General features: G+C 45.1%; 1 protein-coding gene across 9 annotated transcripts in view; it reads right to left on the bottom strand.

Annotated features, from left to right (window-relative positions):
• Positions 1 to 61: 61 nt before the first annotated feature.
• The window catches only part of ccdc57 (coiled-coil domain containing 57), a 24,417-nt gene continuing 3,741 nt past the window's right edge, over positions 62 to 20,737 (bottom strand). For 4 of the 9 annotated variants that reach the window (XM_076887158.1, XM_076887159.1, XM_004571448.5 and 1 more), the window contains exons 2-12: positions 16,753 to 16,911; positions 16,467 to 16,629; positions 13,639 to 13,731; positions 7,185 to 7,383; positions 6,709 to 6,861; positions 6,399 to 6,478; positions 6,067 to 6,289; positions 5,144 to 5,244; positions 4,732 to 4,863; positions 4,348 to 4,450; positions 62 to 2,793 (exon numbers count right to left, since the gene is read on the bottom strand). In XM_076887158.1, the coding sequence (XP_076743273.1) occupies positions 2,588 to 2,793; positions 4,348 to 4,450; positions 4,732 to 4,863; positions 5,144 to 5,244; positions 6,067 to 6,289; positions 6,399 to 6,478; positions 6,709 to 6,861; positions 7,185 to 7,383; positions 13,639 to 13,731; positions 16,467 to 16,629; positions 16,753 to 16,889 (1,590 nt within the window). In that variant the 5' untranslated portion in view covers positions 16,890 to 16,911 and the 3' untranslated portion in view covers positions 62 to 2,587. Of the gene's footprint in view, positions 2,794 to 4,347; positions 4,451 to 4,731; positions 4,864 to 5,143; positions 5,245 to 6,066; positions 6,290 to 6,398; positions 6,479 to 6,708; positions 6,862 to 7,184; positions 7,384 to 13,638; positions 13,732 to 16,466; positions 16,630 to 16,752; positions 16,912 to 19,551; positions 19,627 to 20,737 lie in introns of all 9 variants that reach the window. The other 5 variants (XM_014408428.3, XM_014408429.3, XM_014408427.3 and 2 more) reach the window with 3 other exon arrangements.

Genomic DNA, 20,737 nt, shown 5'->3' with positions numbered 1-20,737 from the left:
CTGCAGACCTGCAGCCACTGTTGAGATAGGGTGATTAAAGGGCGGGACCCAACTGTGACGTAGCCAGGAGAGCTCGCGTGACTTGTCAGGGTTACTGGAGTTCACGGTTCAGTCGCATGATGGTGTAAGGAGCTGCTGACCTCCAGCTCCACCTATGGTCAGTACTCATCAGCTCCATCCAGCTCATCGGGACTTTGGCTCCTCAGCTGAGGTGAAGTGTCCTGTAATGGACCACAACAATCACACTCATCTACACAAAGCACACAGCTCACCAAAGCAGCCACACCGTGACCTGTGTGTCCCACCTGGAGCCTCAGAAGCCAGGGCAGGTCTCACACTGGAGCGTGTGCTTCGGTCCCTGCTGATCCAGTCTGCTTGCCAAATATCCTCAGGCAAGATTTACTCACACATCCATCGGAGTGTGAATGTGAGAAAAAACAGAAGAAAGTGCTTGTGTGAGTGTGTGACTGCTATATAAAAATAGGTGCATTCACCACGATGTAGGTCTGTGGATGGATGATAGCTCAGGTACAGCTCGTGTTGTCTGAAATAACTTCATGTCATACCCCACAGTAAAGCCTGTCTGTGGATCCTCAGGGCTGCATGACAAAGTGCCCTTGGGCAAAACGCTCAAGCTGAATCTGCATCCATGTGAGTGCTGCAGGCAGTGAGCGTGATACAAAGCACTCAGAGTTCAGGTGTGTCTCGCTGTCACCCAGCATTCACCTGTGTGTCCCTATACCAGTGCTGCCACACATGATGTCCTGATGATGGTTCACTTTGTGTCGAAACACTTTGTGCACGTCCACACTTGTATTTCACAGATCAGCGTTTCCCAGGTTTTCCACAGATACTACGATAATATAATGAAAGTGAAGGGGACAGTCCCAAACAACACACAGTGGGTCAGTGTACAAAATTAGCAGTGTGTATCACCTGTTTGGTATCTGGGAATATCAGGAATAAAAGGACGGACTGACAAAGGTTTACTGAGAGGTGAGAGGAAATGTGGCAGGGTGACAGCTGATATCATATGGAGCATATGAAATATGGTCTCCAGCACTTATAAAATCTCTATTCCAGGGGAGAAATGCACTTCCTGTTTCTCCACAACAACATGTAACAGGAGTGGGTTTCTGAACCTGAGGAGAAACAGCAGCAGCTGCTCGTGTTTCAGAAAGAAGCTGCCTGTAGATTTGATCATGTGTCTGTTAAACCATGACGACAGAGTGTTTAGAGTTCACCAAAGCAAGTTGCTTTATTTACATGCAAACCTGTCAGTGATTGTTTCTGTCGCAGACACACCACTGTCTGCTCTGATTCACACCCACAGTGTACGCTGATGACCCAGCTGATCTCTGTGGTAAAGCAGATACTTTCTCGGGGATGAAGCATGTTTTGAAGCTGCTCGCGTGGAAGCCACCGTGGTCTGCTGCAACAGTGTTTGTGTGCGACTGTCCTCGTGTGCACAGAGACGGATGAACACCAGAGAGAATTACACACGACAGGACAAAACCTGAAACCTCCCACTAGAAGGACATGAAGATGTACTGAAGGACAACAAGACTGGAACAATGATGGGGACACATTTTAACTTTATAAAGGATTTATTCACGAGTACGTGAATTTATGTTGGAGTTCTAACCCACTGATCAGTGTTACTTCCTCATGCTCCTCAGGTTGGTTCTTCGTCTTTCTGTGGATTCTGTTAGTTCACTTTTGTGACTCTAGTTTAGCTTCAGGTTTATTAGTTTCCTCCACGTGTCTCCATGTGTCTTTACCTTTTTGTCCATGGTTCGTCCGTCTTTGTGTCTGTGTCAGTGTTACGTTTCCTGTTTTATTTTGACAGTCCCTTACTGTGACTCTGTCCAGCTGTGTCCCCTGTGGTGTCCACTCTGCCTCGTCCCCTCGTGTGTGTTTAAGGCCTCGTGCTGTATGCTCCTGTGTGTTCTGTGTCTCTGTAGTTTCTTCAGTTATTGGATCTGACAGAGTGTGTGAGAGCGCAGCAATAAAGGTGTAACGCTCCTTAAAATCATGAATATTCCTCCCTGAAACTCTCACGTGGGTTCAACACGTTTGATTTCTGTTCAGGTTTTTGCTGGTCAGGGTTTGTTTTCTCCTTCTGCTGCGGTGCATATGTGCATGAAAACAATCACATCTTATTCAGTAACCTGTTTGTTGTATAGCTTCATTGTCGGTCAGTCATAGTTGTCCTGTTGTGTTATTCGAGTTCTGCTTCCTGCTCAGTTTGATGGACTGTGTGGTTCAGCTCCAGTTTCAGGTTTTTGGTCCCTTGAGTGTTTCTTATCCGTCCTGTCTCTGTCTCGATTGTCTCTGTCCTGCAGTGTTTTTGTCTTTGTGTTCATGTTTACTGTGAGTGTTCTTGTGTTTGTGGCCTGTGTCCTCCTTTGCTGGTGTGTGTTTGCTGTTGTTTTCTGTCTGATTGTCTTCATTACATCCATCAGAGTCTCGTTCCCTTCCTTGTCCCACTCTTCTCTCTTTTTTGTGTTGTCCGTGATGCTCGTGTGTTACTCCCAGTGTGCCAGCTGCTGGGAGCTCTGGTCTGGGCTTGTCCTCAACATCCATCTCAGTCTTTAACATTGTAGTTTCTGATCTTGCTGATCCTGGCAGGGACTGCAGGTCTGTTGGTCTTGGTAGTGCTTGGCAGTGTTTTAGACTGGCTCCTGCTTTGCTGGACCTCAGTCTGGGGCTGGCTGGGAATCACACCACTACCATGCACCATCATCTGGACTCCAGAGCCACCAGACTGTCTGCTCCTGAGCCCACGTTCACCTTTTGGAGAGACAAAAGAAGTTGACTTACAACTGTTTCATTTGTTGAATTCAGATCCAAAAACACACTAACAGCAGCACAGGTCACTGCGATTCGCTGCAGTGACGTGTCGGTGCAGGTTGGTCCAGTGCAGCCTATTAATGCGTGCCATGTCTATGATCTATAAACTGTTCAAAGACATCATAACTCCCACGAGTTTCAACCAGCTGTTCATTACCTGGTTTGGTTACAGATGCTACAAGTGTATTTATGACATGTGTGCTCAGCTCAGCTAAAGTGATGCTTCCCATATATATATGTACCACATAATGCCTAAAATGAATAAAAGGATTCTGTTGCTGATTTTTATGCAGTTCTGTTGACAAACAACAACAACAGTACAAAGTTCAACCTCTCCCTGACTCGTGCTGCCATTCCCACCAGTCTGACGCCCTCCACCATCATTCCCATCCCCAAAACGACGTGAGACCTCACGTCTGTACTCACGAAGCACATCCCCATGACAGTGACACCAAAGGCAGACATTCATCATCATCACTGAAATGAGCTGTCAGGGCTGAACAGAAGGAAATAAACGGTAAGTGGACGCGTTCTTATTTAGCACTGTTCTGCTGTAACTGAGCACTCAGTGCTTTCTGCAATCTCATCCATCCACACAAGCACTTTAAGCACTTTCTATCTAACATTCACGGAGTAACTTGGGCCCAGCCTGTTGCCCAACGATATTTCACATGAAGACTGGAGACGACCTGCTGGATGGACAAGAAGATTTGTGGCTGTGGTCCGAGTTAGAGATGGTCTGTAGCTCGATGTGTCTGTACCTTCCTGTTCATCATGACCTCCTCTACCTGCTGAACCACCCAGAAACATTGGCTCAAATAAGTTTATTATGTCTATTTTTTTATGTTTAAGGACAACAGATGGAAATTAGCCTTTGGCTATAATCTGGCATGTTTACATTCATGTAATTGTTTTGTTTTTTTTACATTTATGTTCATTAACATGCACTGTCCTAAATAAATAAATAATTAAATAAGTCATCAGTCTCAGAGTTCACTGTTGGATGTCGGTAAAGACAGAAGATAGACTCACGTTTCTCCCACAGTGGAACTGTACACAAGAAAGCAGCACTGTTGCTTTAACAGCTATCACAGACATCTCTAACTCATCCTTTATCAACACATCATTCAAACTTTGTGCTTTGTTTTTCTGGTTTCACAATTATTGACTGCTATGATGCCAATCACTGCAAGTCAGCTTTATCTGGTTGGGAAATTGTTCCCTGGAGCGCTGACAGAGACCAGGCCACACGTTGAGCAACAGCTGATCTGTCGCTGACTCACACTGGGAGCAGAGTTTGTTTTATTCCAGTAACATAGAGTAACTGTACTTATGATCACAAACTAGATACAAAATGAGATGAAATGAATGTTTGTGATGCTGGCTGTGAACTTGTTTTGTCTTCTGCTACAAACTGACACTCAGTGCTCTGACTACACTACAGTGATGTGCAAAGACTGCGAGTACAGCGCATCGTGGGGAGGATGTGGATACCTTCTGAGTCCGTAAGTCCACGATCCAGAGTGTCCCACAGCATCGTTAATGAGCACAGCGATTCATGCGACACAGTCCTGGACAAGTGCAGCTGTGAGCGTGTCTAAAGAAGAAGAAGAGTTATTTTACACTACGGCTGTGCGAATCACAGATTTACTCTTCTGATGTTTACTACTTCATTAATATATACACACAAATGTGTACTTGCATTTACAGTATGCAGCATTTTTCTAGTGTTACTGAACCCACACATTTAACCACAGGCCATTTAGGAACACCACTCAACATAACAAGCATGTTGGAGGAGAACACAGCCATCCAGGCAGGGAGTGAACAGGCCAGCTGGGCTTGGCAGTGCATTAATGCATTCTTCAAGGCTCTCACCTCAGACGTGTCTCTGGGTTTGAGCCCATGGCAAGTGTTTGCAGTCCCTTTGAAGAAAGCCTGGCTCTTTGTTGGTGGGATGTGCTGTTCAGCAGCAGCAGAAGCTCTCTGCATCAGTGCATATTGCAGCTCCTGATGGCACAAACACACCAACACTGTATCCGGTGCAGCACAGACACAGACGTGTTCTTATTAAAGTAAAGCACATACTTTCCCCTCAAGTAAAAACGTCAGATTTTTAATTTGAACACATTTGCACAAAGTGCCGCCTGCACTCATGTGTCAGTGTGATACTGAGGGATGGAGACCACGGCATTTGTATCCATTTCAAATGACATCTACAACAAAGTAACACATTCAAACCTCTGTAAACCTGCTGGAGAAGAGGACGAGGACGTTGTTGAGCAGATACCTGAGTGGTGAGCTGGTACTGCAGCTGTTCCACAGCAGAAAGGCGGCCATGGTGGTCTCCTAGTTTCTCTGTGGGGGTGTCCTTCTCCAGCCCCCCCGGTGCTGTTGGACACAGAGATATTTAAGGACCTCTGACTGCTTCATTTTTCATGAGTCTGTCTGTAAACACCACAGAATATATCATCCACCTGTGGAAACAAACACCACACATGCATGCTAATAATAGTCCATACGCGTAGAGTCTGAATCACTTTTCTTGTAACTTTTCCCACTGCAGCCCCACACAGTACTGCTGTGTCTGAATCCATCCAGTAATAAAACGTTCTCATGCAGTCGCTGCAGAACATTTGATATACGTGTGACTCCACAATCCTGGAACTCTAAATGCTTTTGCTGTCGTTTGCTGTCTCCTCAAAAAGGCCCTGAGTCGCTGTTTTACATTCCTAAAAGGAGGAAACAGCAGGAAAGCCCACGTCAGTGCCAACAGGAACTGAATAAAAGAAGGCTAACTGGTCAGGTGGAGTGATGTCAGACTGATCTGAGATGATGACGATCAGGTACGTGCTGTTCCTAACTGTGTGATTTCACCTGCAGTATCTGAACTCACAGGTGCTGGAATCACATTCCTTCTCTAAAGGAAACTTCATTATGTCCTTTATTACCTCCTTTAGCATACAATTAACCGGAGCATTCTTTACAACAGGAGAGTAAATAATCCCCACAATTCATAGCGGCACACCATCCGACTATTCTTAAGAGGAAAAGTGTGACTGTGCAGGTCCAGTTTGATTTTGTACTGCCAGCGTCTCAGTTTGTCCTTAAATTCATTTATGCTTCCAGTAAACTGGGCTGGGCTGCAGCCTCCCAGCACAGCCACCCTGCTGTGCTGTACCGGGGTGTGCAGTGACGGGTGTGTAACTCTACCCTGCCGTCCGTCGGCGGCGATCTGGGCACGGAGGCGGTTGCCCAGCGCTATCAGCTGCTGTTTCTCTCTGCTCAAACGGGCGATGCAGGACGCTGCCTGCTTCAGCCTGACGCGAAGGAGCTGGGGGTCATTTTTAGCAGGATGGACGCTCTTAAACACGCCACACATCAGAGCTGGTTTCACATACTTGCTGTCTCCTTGGAGCTGCTGCACCAGTGTCCTCTGAAAAGATGATGATGAAACCATTTTGTGCTTTCTAACAGTGATAGGTAGGGTTAAGCAGATCAGTGGCTCCACCTCCACTGACAGATCAATAAACCTCCTGTAGTACCTGCTGTGTGATGTCATTGGAAGCTGACTCCACACGTGTCACAGCGGGGCACCTGCCACGTTCATCCAGACACGAACCACCTGAGGACCCACGGCACAAATATGATGCAGTGATATGAGGGAGACAATGTGACCAACAAACGTCAAAGATACAGGTTTCAGTGACTGTGGAAGATGAACATGTTCAACAGCCACAAACACCTCTGCTGCTTAACGCCTTATGTTCCTCTCTATCATCTACTTACAGTGTTTGTGTTAGCTAACGTAATGTTTTGGGGTTATATGGAGGAAATTAACAGTATGAATAATACCAGCTTGATTTTCAGGCTGTGATCTGCCTGGATTGATGTGTTGTGGGTCCTCCATGGCTGAAGCCAGGCCTGACAGTCCTGTGACACCTCCTCGCTGCTCCTCGAGGTGCTTACCTGACAGGTGCACCTCCTGCTCCAGAGGCTGACGGGAGTCTGAGTCCAGTTTTACAGAGAAGGAGTGTTAAAGTTTAGCTTAACACTCAGATTATCCAAAGCTATTATTTTATACATTAAAATGAAAAACAGAAAACAAGTTCATGATAATTCTAAGCTTTTCTTTCTTACATGCAATGAGCAGAGTGTCTGTGGCTGTAAGTTCAACAAAAGCATGTTTAACAGAAGAATCAGCAGCAGTGATGTGGGTCACTGGGTCAAATCTATCTTAGCATGTGGAGCCCACTGAAAGGGTTTGCGTGTATAGTTTGTCACAGTGATGCAGAAACTCATCAAGGTTTGTATACAGAGCCAGACAGCACCTGCTGTGTTGCCTTTGGAGGCTGAAGATTCCTGATACGGAGGTTGCACTGGTGCCTCAGCATTAGGTAAGACTAGGAGATGGCCGAGACCTTCCATGTCCTTTCTCATCTGGGTAACCACAGCACGCAGGGCGCTGTTCTGCTCCTGTAGACGCCGGATCTCCACCGATGCCAGAGAATCCACCTTTGGAGTGAGACCCTGTGGATTTAGATGGTTTTATGTCGTGTAAGTGATGTTTCACAGGAAGAAGAACAGGAATTGGAAATTTGCATTATTGTGTGTTGAATGTTCAGATCAAAAATACACAAAACGATGAGACTGCAGGGACACCAACAACACAACAATAACTATAAATCTGCTTCCATCAGTACTGAACAGGACTATGCAGAGCTCTGTGCCGCTCTCAGACATGTGCATCACTGTACAGCTTTTTAACCATAATTATGCAAATTTATGGGTAACAAAATTACAAATGTTTTGAGCAAAGTGTATATTTATCCTAAATGTACCTGTAATACCTACAGCATGTTCTAATCACTCTAATAGGATATTATGGTCGACAGTATCGAACGCTGCACTGAGGTCTAGCAGGACAAGCACAGAGATGAGTCCACTGTCAGAGGCCATAAGAAGATCATTTGTAACCTTCACTAAAGCTGTTTCTGTGCTGTGCTGAGCTCTGAAACCTGACTGAAACTCTTCAAATAAACCTCTGCAGATGATCTGTTAGCTGTTTGACAACTACTCTTTCAAGGAAGTTTGATATGAAAGGAAGGTTGGAGATTGGCCTGTAATTAGCTAAGACTGCTGGGTCTAGAAGATCCTCAGTCATCAGTGATGTACAGGACAGTAAATTACTGCCACCTTGTGGCCACAACAGAAATGAGCATCTGTGAAAGTCAACCCAGTACAGTGATTCTGACAGATGTCCCACTTTAATAATCACATGCACCCTCAGATGGTGTATTCAAACCCAGGACCTTCTTGCTGTGAGGTTAATCACTGCACCACCGTGCAGCCCTTCTATTAGCTTCTTGTATTCATCTGAAAGTCCCATCATCATAATGAGCCAGCATGTTGTAGGCAATGAGAGCACGGCAGAAATCAATAGCAAAACTACCGCTATCCAAGCCGAGCCACCGGTGTGGCTGAAACCCAGGGATCCAGCTCACCGGAGGCGGTCTCAGCGCTCCTGAAAGAGGTGTTTTGGCTTGACAGGGAAGTCCGCGTGGAAAGATTTCATCGTAGTCTGACTCAACGGAGACACGGGGATACCCCACAAGTTATCATTGCTAAATCAAACAGCAAAGGAGATGCCGTGGACATCCTCAGGAGTGTGCGCAGAGGTAAACTACTCTTCAACGGAAACCCAATCGCCATATTCCCCGACTACACGGCAGGGTGGCGAAAGTCAGGGCAGCTTTCACTGCGTGAGGAAGATACTCCACGATAGACTGGGAGTCCACATCCTGTACCCTGCCAGATTTCCTGTCTCTTACAACAACGTTGAAAAAGAGTTTGTGGATGCTGCCAAAGCCATGGATTATGTCAAGGAAAACATACTTTCTCCAGCAGGTGGTGAACTATGATGGTCTTATCTCCTGGACCAAGGTGGAAGGTAACTCGGAGTTCTTTACTTCAGTAAGCTACATCACAGAGCTTAGTTGCAAGTTGTGCAGGCCTGAGTTCCACTATTGTTCTAGCAGACAGCACTGAGACCTGTTGGTTGCACTGAGACTGCTCGCAGCAATTCTCCCCGAACTTCAGTTCATCATTTCATATGAAGACATCTAAACTTGAGTTAGCTGCATTCGAGGACTTGTTGACTTTTTGTCTTGTTGTTGTCTGACCTGCTCAGGTCCCTTGCTCTCCCAGGGATCATTTGATGGGTAAAAAACTTGTACAAGGTGCTTTATATATTCGTTTTTGGTTTGTTGGTTTGATGGTTCCTTTTGTTTTGTCCTATGTTAAGCAAAATCCTTGGGTCATCATGGAGTTCAAAATTACTTATGCTCCCAGATATCTGTAACTTCACTCTGAAGAGTTAAGATGGATTTGCTTAAAGTCATAAGTTATAATGTCAAAGGCCTCCACAGCCCCGTTAAAAGAGGTAACACTAGGTCAGCTACAAAGTTTCAATTGTCACATATGTCTGTGAAGGTTCTCAGTCATCCAGGTCATCGTAGTCAAAGGAGCTTGCAAAGAAAAGCGTCTGGACTTCTTTAAGTTGCTTGAAGACGTTTCACCTCTCATCCGAGAAGCTTCTTCAGTTCTAAGGTCAAATGGTGGAGAGTCCCAGATATAAACCTAGTGGGAGTGACCCCCCACAGAGGGACAAAAGGACCCCCTGATGATCCTCTAATCGCCTGAGCCAAGGTGGGAAACTGGGTGTGGGTCCCAATCAGCCAGAGTTTCGGGTGTGTTCATTATGAAACCTGGCCCCACCTTATCATGCGAATTCCTGAGGTCAGATGGCCCAGGATGTGAGTGGGTGTTAAGGCGTCTGGGAAGGGATCTCAAAACTGGATTATAGATGGCAGAGAGTTGGTGTCGTAAACCCCGCCTCTGTTCAAAGATGGTCGCTCACAGTGGACATAGATGCTTCTTTCACTCCTCTTTCAAACCATCTGTCCTCTCTGTCCAAAATGTGAACATTGGCATCCTCGAAAGAGTGTCCTTTATCCTTAAGATGCAGATGGACTGCTGAGTCTTGTCCTGTGGAGGTGGCTCTTCTGTGTTGTGCCATGCGCTTGTGAAGTGGCTGTTTGGTCTCTCCAATGTAGAGGTCTGAGGTCACATAGCTTTTTTACAGGAGACACATTTATCTGATGTTGAGCATGACAAGCTAAAAAGGTCGTGGGCACAACAAGTGTTTTATTCATCTCACAAATCTGGCAGGAAAAGAGGGGTGGCTATCCTAAAGACCCAGATGGAAGGTACATTATGGTCAATGGCTCCATCGATGGAGTATTGGTTTCTCTCTTCAATATTTATGCCCCTAATGAGGATGAGCCAAAGTTCATACAATTTTTAATGTTCTGGTATTTTACTGCTTGGAGTGATTTTGACTGTGTCTTGTCACCTTACATGGACAAACAACCAAGCTCTAAAAGTCATGTGTCTCACATGAGTAAAGCTCTAAAACACTTAACAACTGAACTGGGACCAACTGATGTTTGGAGAAATAGGTTTCCTAGAGTCAGAGGTTATACTTCTTACTGGCATAGACATGCATCCTATTCCAGGATAGATTTATTTTTTACCTCCAAAACAGAAGAACATAGAATTAACAATATTGGAATTTTACCAATTACACTATCTGACCATGCACCGCTATCACTCTCATGGGACTTAGGATTGACACCAAAACTAAAACTTTGGCCTCACTCCTAAATGATAGCGAGTTTTGTGAGTTCATACATCCATCCATTCACTTCCACTTATCCTTTTCAGGGTCGCTGGAGCCTATCCCAGCTGTCATAGGGCGAGAGGCGGGGTACAACCTGGACAGGTCGCCAGTCTGTCGCAGGGCCAACACACAGACAACCATTCACACCTAGTGGCAATTTGAATTATCCAATTAACCTATCCCCACAAGCTGCATGTCTTTGGACGGTGGGAGGAAGCCAGAGTACCCGGGGGGAACCCACGCAAACACGGGGAGAACACGCAAACTGCACACAGAAAGACCCCGGCCTGATGTTGGAATTGAACTCAGGACCTTCTTGCTGTGCTGCAACAGTGCTAACCACTGTGCCACCGTGCTGCCTGAGTGAGTTCATACATACTGAAAAAAAAGGGAGGCCAGGTGGTGTGAATTGGAGGCCAAAATAAGGCACCTCGAGCAATAACACACAAAAACCACAGACAGCCGACTAGCTGTCCGATCTGAAAGTGCTGCGTAGTGAGATTAATAGTTTAATTAACAATAAAATTGAGGGCAATTTAAGATACATTAAACAAAAGTATTAGGAACAAGGTAGTAGGGCTGGTAGAGTGCTGGCAATAAGACTCAGGAAACAGCAATTCTGTAATATGGTCCAAAAGCTGAGATCGAATCAAACCCTAATTACTAAACCAAACCAAATTGCCAAGTTGCTTTGCCAATTTTTTTGAGTCATTATATAAAAATTCAGATACATGCAAGGATGACAGTACACTGTCTGATTTCTTAGAAAAGATCAATCTAAGAACACTGCTGGAATCAGTAGCAAAAGAGTTAGATGAACCAATTCAGGAACAAGACATTTTACAGGTGATTTCAAACCTTAAAACTAAAACAAGTCCTGGCCTGATGGTTTTATTAATGATAAAGACTTTAAGGAAAAAGTCGCCCCCTTATTACTAAAAGCTTACCCCTGCGCTCTGCGCAGAAGGAGATTGGGTTAAGGCTGCTGACCTTTGCAAGCGCCATCTTACCCTTTCGACCATACATACCTGTACATGACACAAACATCACACGGGGTAGACAGGTCAGAGAGGTATAACTATGGAAAATGCACCACATGAGGAAAGACGAGGAGAAAAAAGAACTCCGCCCAGACTGAGCTGGGAAAAACCACCTCAGCACGTGGCTAAACACTGAGAAGACAATATGATCATTGGAATCCCTGCTTTTCTCTAACATTTCACTTAAGATGTGCATATGGGGGAATGGACAAGGGTCACACTAAAGATTTGGCGTAGAATCAAACAAACATTTGGTCCAAAAGAAATTTTAATTGTATCAAGCCTTTCCAACCTGCAGGGTTTTTGTCCTATTATGGAAGACCCTGGCTTCAGAGCATGGTCAAATAACGGGCTTCATAAACTTTGTCATGTTGTGAGGAATGGGCACCTGAGTTCAACAGCTGAGAGGTCAGTTTCTACAGAGCCCCTCTGATGACATGGTCCAAAAAATAAATAAATTGTGGCCACAAAATACTATTTCGTGGGCACGAAATGCTAATTTGTGGGCACGAAACACTTGACCGATAACCGTGATCCTTCCCAGGCCCTTGCAGTTGGTTGACAATAAAATCTATCCCAGCGTCCAGGTGGTACTTACGTCTGTAAAGCAACTGGGCTTGCAGTATCCTGTTTTAACGTCTCTCCGTAATAATGGTTCCTTGCATTGCAGGCTTTTCAAAATGTATTTGTAGCTCATTCCCAGCCTAAAATAAAAGTCAATCATACCGTCTCTGCCCACGGTGTGTAGGTTTAGCCTACTCTCATGCTTATGTCTCTACGCAGCTGTCCAGGATTGTATCAATATGATGTGCGCACGTTATCTATTTTGTTGCCACAAATGCAGAATTCGTTGCCACGTTTTACCCAATTCGTGCCCACAAATGAGCATTTCGTGCGCACGTTATACTATTTCGAGTGCACGAAGTAGTATTTTGTGGCCACAATTTATTTATTTTTTGGACCATGTCATCAGAGGGGCTCCAGAAGTTTCAGCTTCCTTCTTCTGACTTTTTTTTAGATTTTTGCAGCTAAGAAGTTTTTTGACAAAACATAAAGAATGGAAGCAAGTTTGGAGCCCTCACCCATCGAGGAAATATCTCTAAAAATATTTCACAGTAATTCCTCCCCAAAATTGATTAGTAATTTCTATCATGCATTTATGAGTTTTAATACAAGTGCAACTTTGTATATTAAGGCCAGGCGGGAAGCTGAGCTTGGCACTCAAATCTCAGAGGAGACTTGGGAAGAAGAGTTCAGTGAGGCCCATCTGGTGACTAATTCTGGGCTGTGGAGAGAATTTAAAGGGAAGGTGGTCATGAGATATTTTAGACCCCCCAGAGATCATTGCTAAAATGAACCAACTCCTGACACTTGTTGGCGAAATTGTGGTACTCACTTAGGAACCCATTCACACATATTCTGGTCATGTCCATTGGCTCCGTTTGGAAGGACATATTTAAAGCTCTCAATAGTTTCCCAACAACTGTTAACAAAAGACCAACAGTTAGCCATGTTAGGGGTACTACCAAATGGTTTTACAGGAAACAATAAAGAGTATCTCTTGAGAATCTTGCTTACAGCAGCACTAAAGTGTATCATCATTAAATGGTTAAATCTTGATTGATAAAATAAGAGAGATTTATCAGATGGAGGGAATAACACATGCTCTGCAGATGCAGAGAGGATTGTTCAGTGATGACCCATACATGCTTATTGTTTCAATAATCCAGCAGAGGTTCACTCTGTTCATTTATTGCTACTAAGATTGCCACGTCTTATTAATATTATTTGAAGTTTTTTTTAATTTAACTTCTACATTGCTGCCCTGTTCCTGTATCTGTTCAACTTGTGAACATTGACAAGTATAAGTTGCAAGGTTGTAAATTATAATAGAAAATGGGTTTTAAAAAAAGCTGAATGACAGCAGGAGCTCTGTTCCAGCACGCTTTGGCTGAGCAGCCAAGCCGTAGACTGATATTAGTGTGTGGTTAAACATGTGCTCACCTGTACAGCCTGATCTTGCTCCCTGCTAGTGGACTGGAGCAAGACGGTCAGATCATGCAGCTGCTGCTCTCTCTCCATCAGCTCAGCTTTAGCCTGACACATGAAAACTGTGTTACATTCATAAAACATCCTGGGCTTTGAAACCAGCAGCTCTCCTCTGTCAGTGTGCTGAAACTGAAACAGGTCACTGTTGAGGGGGGGTGGGGGCCACCCGAGCCTGCTGCCATTACCAGCAGGTTTGCTGTGTCTCCCAGCACATCAGCATGGAGGAGATTCGGGAGATGGACAGTTACTCTAGGAGAGCTGAAGGGCTGTAGCAGGTCCTGAACCCCTCAGCAGGTCTGCTTCTGCACAGGAATGGGATGACTGGCACTAGCCATAGAATACCAGTATTGGCAGATCCACCCTGTGTTTTTCACAGATGAAAGAAGCTTCACCCTGACCACAGGTCACACGTGAAAGAAGCTGTGGAGAGCGTTATGTTGCCTGCAACATTGTTACAGACACCATCACATTATGGGGAAGGACTTTCATGTAGGGATTGGTACCAAAGTACCATCAGGGTGTACACCTCACCCCTGGCGTCGTTGCCCACCTCTCAATGTTAAATACACGTAGACATTGAGGGCTAGCAGGAGGGACCATGCGCTTACCTGCTGCTCTCTGGCAGGTAGCTCCATGCCCTCCTGGGTTTTAATTGCACCTTAGAACACACATGCATCAACACTACAATGAGCGGGTGGAGGGAGGTTTGGAGTCTTCTCTCACCCCCATTCTCTGCGACCTGCTGGAGCGGGGGGGCTAGGAGGAGGAGTTGGCCGTCCGACTGCGGTCTGGAGTGTGGGGCCTCCCTGCTGCTGCGGAGTCGGGGCGGTCTGCCTCCCCCCACCGCAGGGAAAAGGGAAACACCACCTGGGTCTGGGTGCAGTTCCCCCTCCAGGGGCAAGGGCACCTAGACCCGGTTTGTAGAGTACGCTTGGGGAGTGTGATCGTGTGTACAGCGTCTCTTTATGTCTGTCTCCACGTTGGTTGAGTGTGGAGTGAGTGCATATGAGAGCATGAGGGTGGGAATGGATGTTTGTGTCTGTGTGTGCCTGTATGTCTGTGTCTATATGTCAGGTTGGGTGTCAGGCGCCACCTCTCTGGGGACATCTCAGGCCCTCCAAGGTTTGGAGGCCTATCTCCACCCACCACCACTTCCCCTGCCAGTGGTGGACTCCCTCAGACATCGGTGCGTTGGTGGTTCTTTGTGTCCGGGGATGGGCGTCCAGGTACACACCGGCTCACTCCTTGGCGGCCGCTTATCGGGGCCTGGAGCCTGGGGCTCGCTCGGGCACTTCGGAGGCGGGGTGCCCCTGGCCTCTCGGCCTGGGGCTCGGTCACTCAGGCGCGGCTGGCTGCCGGCGGAGCTCACGGGCGCGTCACTGCAACTCCCCCTGGCTTCTGCTCTGCGGCTGCTGAGTGAGCCCTCATCTGGGACTCTCCTCAGCTCTTTCTGGGACAGTGGCGCGGCTGCCCCTCTGTTGGTCTTCCTTGGTCTCTTGTGTTCTGGGGGCCTCTGGATGTCTGGAGTTTTGATCTCCTCCATACCTGCTTCAGCCCCGTCGGCTGTGGCCCCCCCACACCCTCTAGCAGATTATTACATGAAGGAACCTTTTAAAAACAAGCGCGTCCATGCTCACAGGTGTACACACGGGTGATCACACCCACAAACTACACCCTTTTTGGCTCCTACCTCAAAGCACACTGTGCGCTGTCGATCTTACGTGCTGCACAATAATGTTTAATATTTAGTATTTACTGTCATATTCCCATAGATCATTGTGATGTTGTTTATTCTATTACTCTTGTTCTCTTCTGCTTGTTTTCTTTTTTCTTTCTCAGCAGGTGATCCAGGTGATTGATATATGCATTTTTTTTCTCTGCCCGTTCTGTTGGTTTTTGTTTTTTGCCCTTCTCCCCCGTCCCTCTTCTCAGCTGTTTCTCTTTCCCTCTTTCTTTCTCCTCTTCTTTCCTCCAGTCAAGTCTGTCCCGTATTCAGTAAGTGAAAATAAAATAAACAATAAAAGGTGAATCAAATGGACCATTACGGCAAGGCTGGGATGGTCAATTTGGTAAAGTAAATCCGTTGGGCATCTTTCTTTGCCTTTAGACAAGAATTCTGATGCAAAAGAGCCAAACGGGACAGGCAAAAAAAAGGAAGAAAAAAAAAAAAAGAAAAAAGAAAAAAGAAAAAGGGATTGGTAAGGACATCTTGATTACATCTTGGGATGAAATCCTTGTACCAGTGTCAGACCCTACACTGGTGCAGTGGGTCCTGATGTAAATTCAGTAGGACACCTCTGGGACATTATGTCGCGGCCCCAGAGACACTCCCAGGTTGCACCTCTGACTGTTCAGGAGCTCCATGATGCCCTGGGCCAGATCTGTTATCTCATCAGGAGCATGCCCCGATGTTGTCAGGCAACGTGAGGACCATACAAACTCCTCAGTATCATCTCTAACTGCTACAAAGAAATGTCATCCACACAGACTAGCCTGCTGCATCCGAATCTCTCTGTAATCATGTCCATCATTCAGTCCTTTCATTCCTAACACTACCATCAGTCTGTATGAGCGTAGATCTGATGTGTTCTCATTTCTCGTTTTTTAAATGACACCTGCTGACATGAACACGCGTGTAACAGAAAACACATGAAAAAAAGTCTCTTTTTTCTGTCCTGCAGTGAACTGTCCAGCTTCCATCACTGCAGGTATTTCAGTTAGCATTAGTGCTAAAGTGCACACAGAGTCTATTGAATGGGTTGGGTTATGTGTGAGCCACTGACCTGGTCTCTGGCCTCGATCAGGTCTTGTATTAGCTGCTCATTTGCAAGGTAGTAGTCCGCCTTTACATCTTCAAAGCGTCGCTGCCATTCCAGCTCCATCTGCACGCTGTTCTTCTCCAAGACTTTCTCTCTGTTGAGGCCAGCTCTCAGATGCTGTTTGTACCTGACAGGAAATTATAAATACAAAGAGATGATGCCCATACTCCCTGTTTATTACTCCATTCAATGCATCAGGAAGGACCTCCATGGCACTCCCGACTTCGTATTTCTTCTTTCCCCCTCTCACCTTTCAGTCTGTTTCCTGCTCCGCTCCAGCTCAGTCCTTAGTGTGGTTTCTCTCTCCTGCAGGCTGATGATTTGTGTGTCTTTCAGGACCATTTCACTGGACACCTGCCTGACATACTCGTCCCACTGAGTCCACATTTGTGGCTGCTCTGTGTGAAGCCTTTGAAAATGCAGACAGAATAAGACTAGTACTTAAAATATGGGCTATTATATTTTATATGTGATATTGCTGTGTGTTGGACTGAGCCTTAGGGAACATGGCGAGAAAAGGTGGCTGAGGAGGAGGACGTAAAATGAAATGCTGCTGTGAGAGAGACAGGAAGCTAATCCAGACACGCCCACGCCTCTCACGTGAGGGTCACTGTGATTAAGGCTCATGTGAGAATTTTAGCAGCTATGGTATCAGTTTCAAAATCCTAGGTCACTTCCTCGTTGAGTATTCATAATTCAATTCAATTCAATTCAGTTTAGTTTTATTTATACAGCACCAAATCACAACAGCAGTCACCTCAAGGCGCTTTATGTTGCACAGTAGATCGTACAATAATAGATACAGAGAAAAACCCAACAATCATATGACCCCCTATGAGCAAGCACTTTGGCGACAGTGGGAAGGAAAAACTCCCTTTTAACAGGAAGAAACCTCCAGCAGAACCAGGCTCAGGAAGGGGCGGGGCCATCTGCTGTGATTGGTTGGGGTGAGAGAAGGAAGACAGGATAAAGACATGCTGTGGAAGAGAGACAGAGATTAATAACAGATATGATTCAATGCAGAGAGGTCTGTTAACACATAGTGAGTGAGAAAGGTGACTGGAAAGGAAAAACTCAATGCATCATGGGAATCCCCCGGCAGCCTACGTCTATTGCAGCATAACTAAGGGAGGATTCAGGGTCACCTGGTCCAGCCCTAACTATATGCTTTAGCAAAAAGGAAAGTTTGAAGCCTGATCTTGAAAGTAGAGATAGTGTCTGTCTCCTGAATCCAAACTGGAAGCTGGTTCCACAGAAGAGGGGCCTGAAAACTGAAGGCTCTGCCTCCCATTCTACTTTTAAATACTCTAGGAACAACAAGTAGAATAGAATAGAATAGAATAGCCTTTATTGTCATTGTACAGAGTACAACGAAATTGGAGTGCCACTCCCTTGGTGCAAGTTTCAATAATAAATATAAATGTAAAATATAAAAAGTACAATAAAATAATCGCAAGTACTCAAACAATAGTAAGTACAATATATACGGGATAGCAGCATAATATAATGACAGTATGAATAGCAGCATAATATAATGACAGTGACGGTATGGAATAGGTTCAATTGTTTTTGTGCTTATTTACTACGGTGATAGCTCTGGGAAAGAAGCTATCCCTGAATCTGTTTGTCCTGGTTTTATGTGACCTGTACCGTCGGCCTGACGGTAATAGTTCAAACAGTTGGTTGCTGGGGTGAGAGTGGTCCTTGATGATATTGCCAGCCCTGCTGAGGTACCGAGAGTTTGCAGTGACCTCCAGGCTGGGCAGAGAGCAGCCAGTGATCTTCTGGGCTGTGTTGATGACCCTCTGCAGTACTTTCCTGTCTGCAGCTGAGCACCCTGCATACCATGTTGTTATGCCGTACGTTAGGATGCTCTCTATGGTGGCTCTGTAAAATGTCACCAGCAGCCTCTCCTCCAGGTTGTTCCTCCTGAGCACTCTCAGAAAGTGGAGACGCTGCTGGGCCTTTTTAACCACCGCTGTAGTATTTGCAGTCCAGGAGAGGTCATCAGAGATCTGCACGCCCAGAAACCTCATGGAGAAACCATGAGGTTTCCATGAGGCCTGCAGAGCGAGAGCGAAGTGCTCCGATAGGGTGATATGGTACTACAAGGTCATTAAGATAAGATGGGGCCTGATTATTTAAGACCTTGTATGTGAGAAGCAGGATTTTGAATTCTGGATTTAACAGGAAGCCAAAACAGGAGAAATCTGCTCTCTTTCTAGTCCCTGTCAGGACTCTTGCTGCAGCATTTTGGATTAGCTGAAGGCTTTTCAGTGAGTTTTTAGGACTTCCTGATAATAATGAATTACAGTCGTCCAGCCTGGAAGTAATAAATGCATGAACTAGTTTTTCAACGTCACTCTGAGACAGGATATTTCTAATTTTAGAGATGTTGCACAAATGGAAGAAAGCAGTCTTACATATTTGTTTAATATGTGCATTGAAGGACATGTCCTGGTCAAAAATGACTCCAAGGTTCCTCACAGTGTTACTGGAGGCCAAGGTAATGATGAGCTCTGAAACCTGACTGAAACTCTTCAATTAAGCCATTCCTCTGCAGATGCTCTGTTAGCTGTTTGACAACTACTCTTTCAAGGATGTTTGATATGAAAGGAAGGTTGGAGATTGGCCTATAATTAGCTAAGACTGCTGGGTCTAGAGATGCTTTTTGAGTAAAGGTTTAACTACAGCCAGCTTGAAGGCCTGTGGTACATAGCCGATCATTAGAGATAGGTTGATCATATTTAAGATCGAAGAATTAATTAATGGCAGGACTTCTTTGAGCAGTTTTGTAGGAATGGGGTCTAAAAGACACGTTGATGGTTTGGAGGAAGTAATTATTGAAGTTAACTCAGAAAGATCAATTGGATCATAATAACTTTATTACTTCATTAAACTCAATAGGTGCTGTTTACTCGTTTTACTGAGGCTACTGCTGGTTAGGGTTAACAAACACAGCTGACAAAAACACTGTTACTCCAAAGGCTACGGTGACTCACTGTTATTTCAAATTGAGGTTCTACAGAAGAGTTTGGCTCTGACTTACTTCTTATTGTGGTAGTCTCGCTCCACCTGTAATTTGTTCTCCATCTGTTTCAGCTCATCTCCACGATCTTTTATTCTGCAACACACACACACACACACACACACACACACACACACACACACACACACACACACACACACACACACACTTTTACATAGCTTTAAATAACATCACTCAAGTAAAGACAACTCCTCGCAGTTGCACTGAAATAAAACTTGTTAATGTAAAGCAACATGTAGAGCTCCTCAGTCATCCTCACAGCCTGTGGACCACTAGACCCTTCAATCAACAGCTTAAACATACTGTGAAACATATTTTTGCAAATGACATATTTCCTGATATCGTTCTAGAGCCCTGTCCTGGTTTCATTTGGGGATTGCATGTTATCTAAACAGGGACAATAGAGGTGCATGGAATCTAGTTTGCAGAGCTTGTTGCATTGAAAATGAAACAATGACATTTAAATATTTAGCAAAACCAATTTGTCTTTCCAGATCCAACGTCTTAGTGTCTATTGATAGCCCACAGACCTCTATTGTTTTCACTAGAGGCAGACGAATGTTTCAAAATGTGTGCAAATAAAGCCAAAGTGATCTGTGTGCACAGGTAACAGCACAGGCAGGTGAGGAAATCTATCTTTTGCAACCTGCCTCCATCCTGTCAGAGCTCACATGTCAAACTGGTGTCATTACGTAAAGTTTGATAGAAGCTTGAATGGTAGGCTCAGAGGACAGATAACCGCAGTGCTTTTAATATGCATGAAAACACAATGAAAATTCAGCAGACTGTTACTTGTCCACTGAGCCTGGAGTGACACGCTGTGGACAGACGAGTAACAAACAACGCTTCAAAAATGTTTGCTGGTTTTTAAAGGCCAATCAATTAGAACATTTTCACTATTTTCAATGAAAAATGCAAAGACAGCGTGAATTATAGGCTTTAAAGAGAAGTTCAAATCGAGTTCATCATGACAAAGAGAAACATGAAAAAGTGCTGATGAGCGTCCCACTCTGAGTAACTGCAAACACACGGCTACACTGGTCTTACTTCATTATTTCCAACACCAACATTGTTCTGGTGTTACACGTTCACATGTTTTCACATCATCCTTCTCAGAACATGAAACAAATATTCTCACATTATTACAGATTTCTATCAGACATGGAGCTGAAAGCTAGTCTAAGTT

This window comes from Maylandia zebra, linkage group LG8 (genome assembly GCF_041146795.1).
Source record: "Maylandia zebra isolate NMK-2024a linkage group LG8, Mzebra_GT3a, whole genome shotgun sequence".
In the NCBI taxonomy this organism is placed as follows: domain Eukaryota; kingdom Metazoa; phylum Chordata; class Actinopteri; order Cichliformes; family Cichlidae; genus Maylandia; species Maylandia zebra.
Note: the sequence above shows the minus strand (reverse complement) of the source record. Positions and strands in the feature narration are given on the sequence as shown.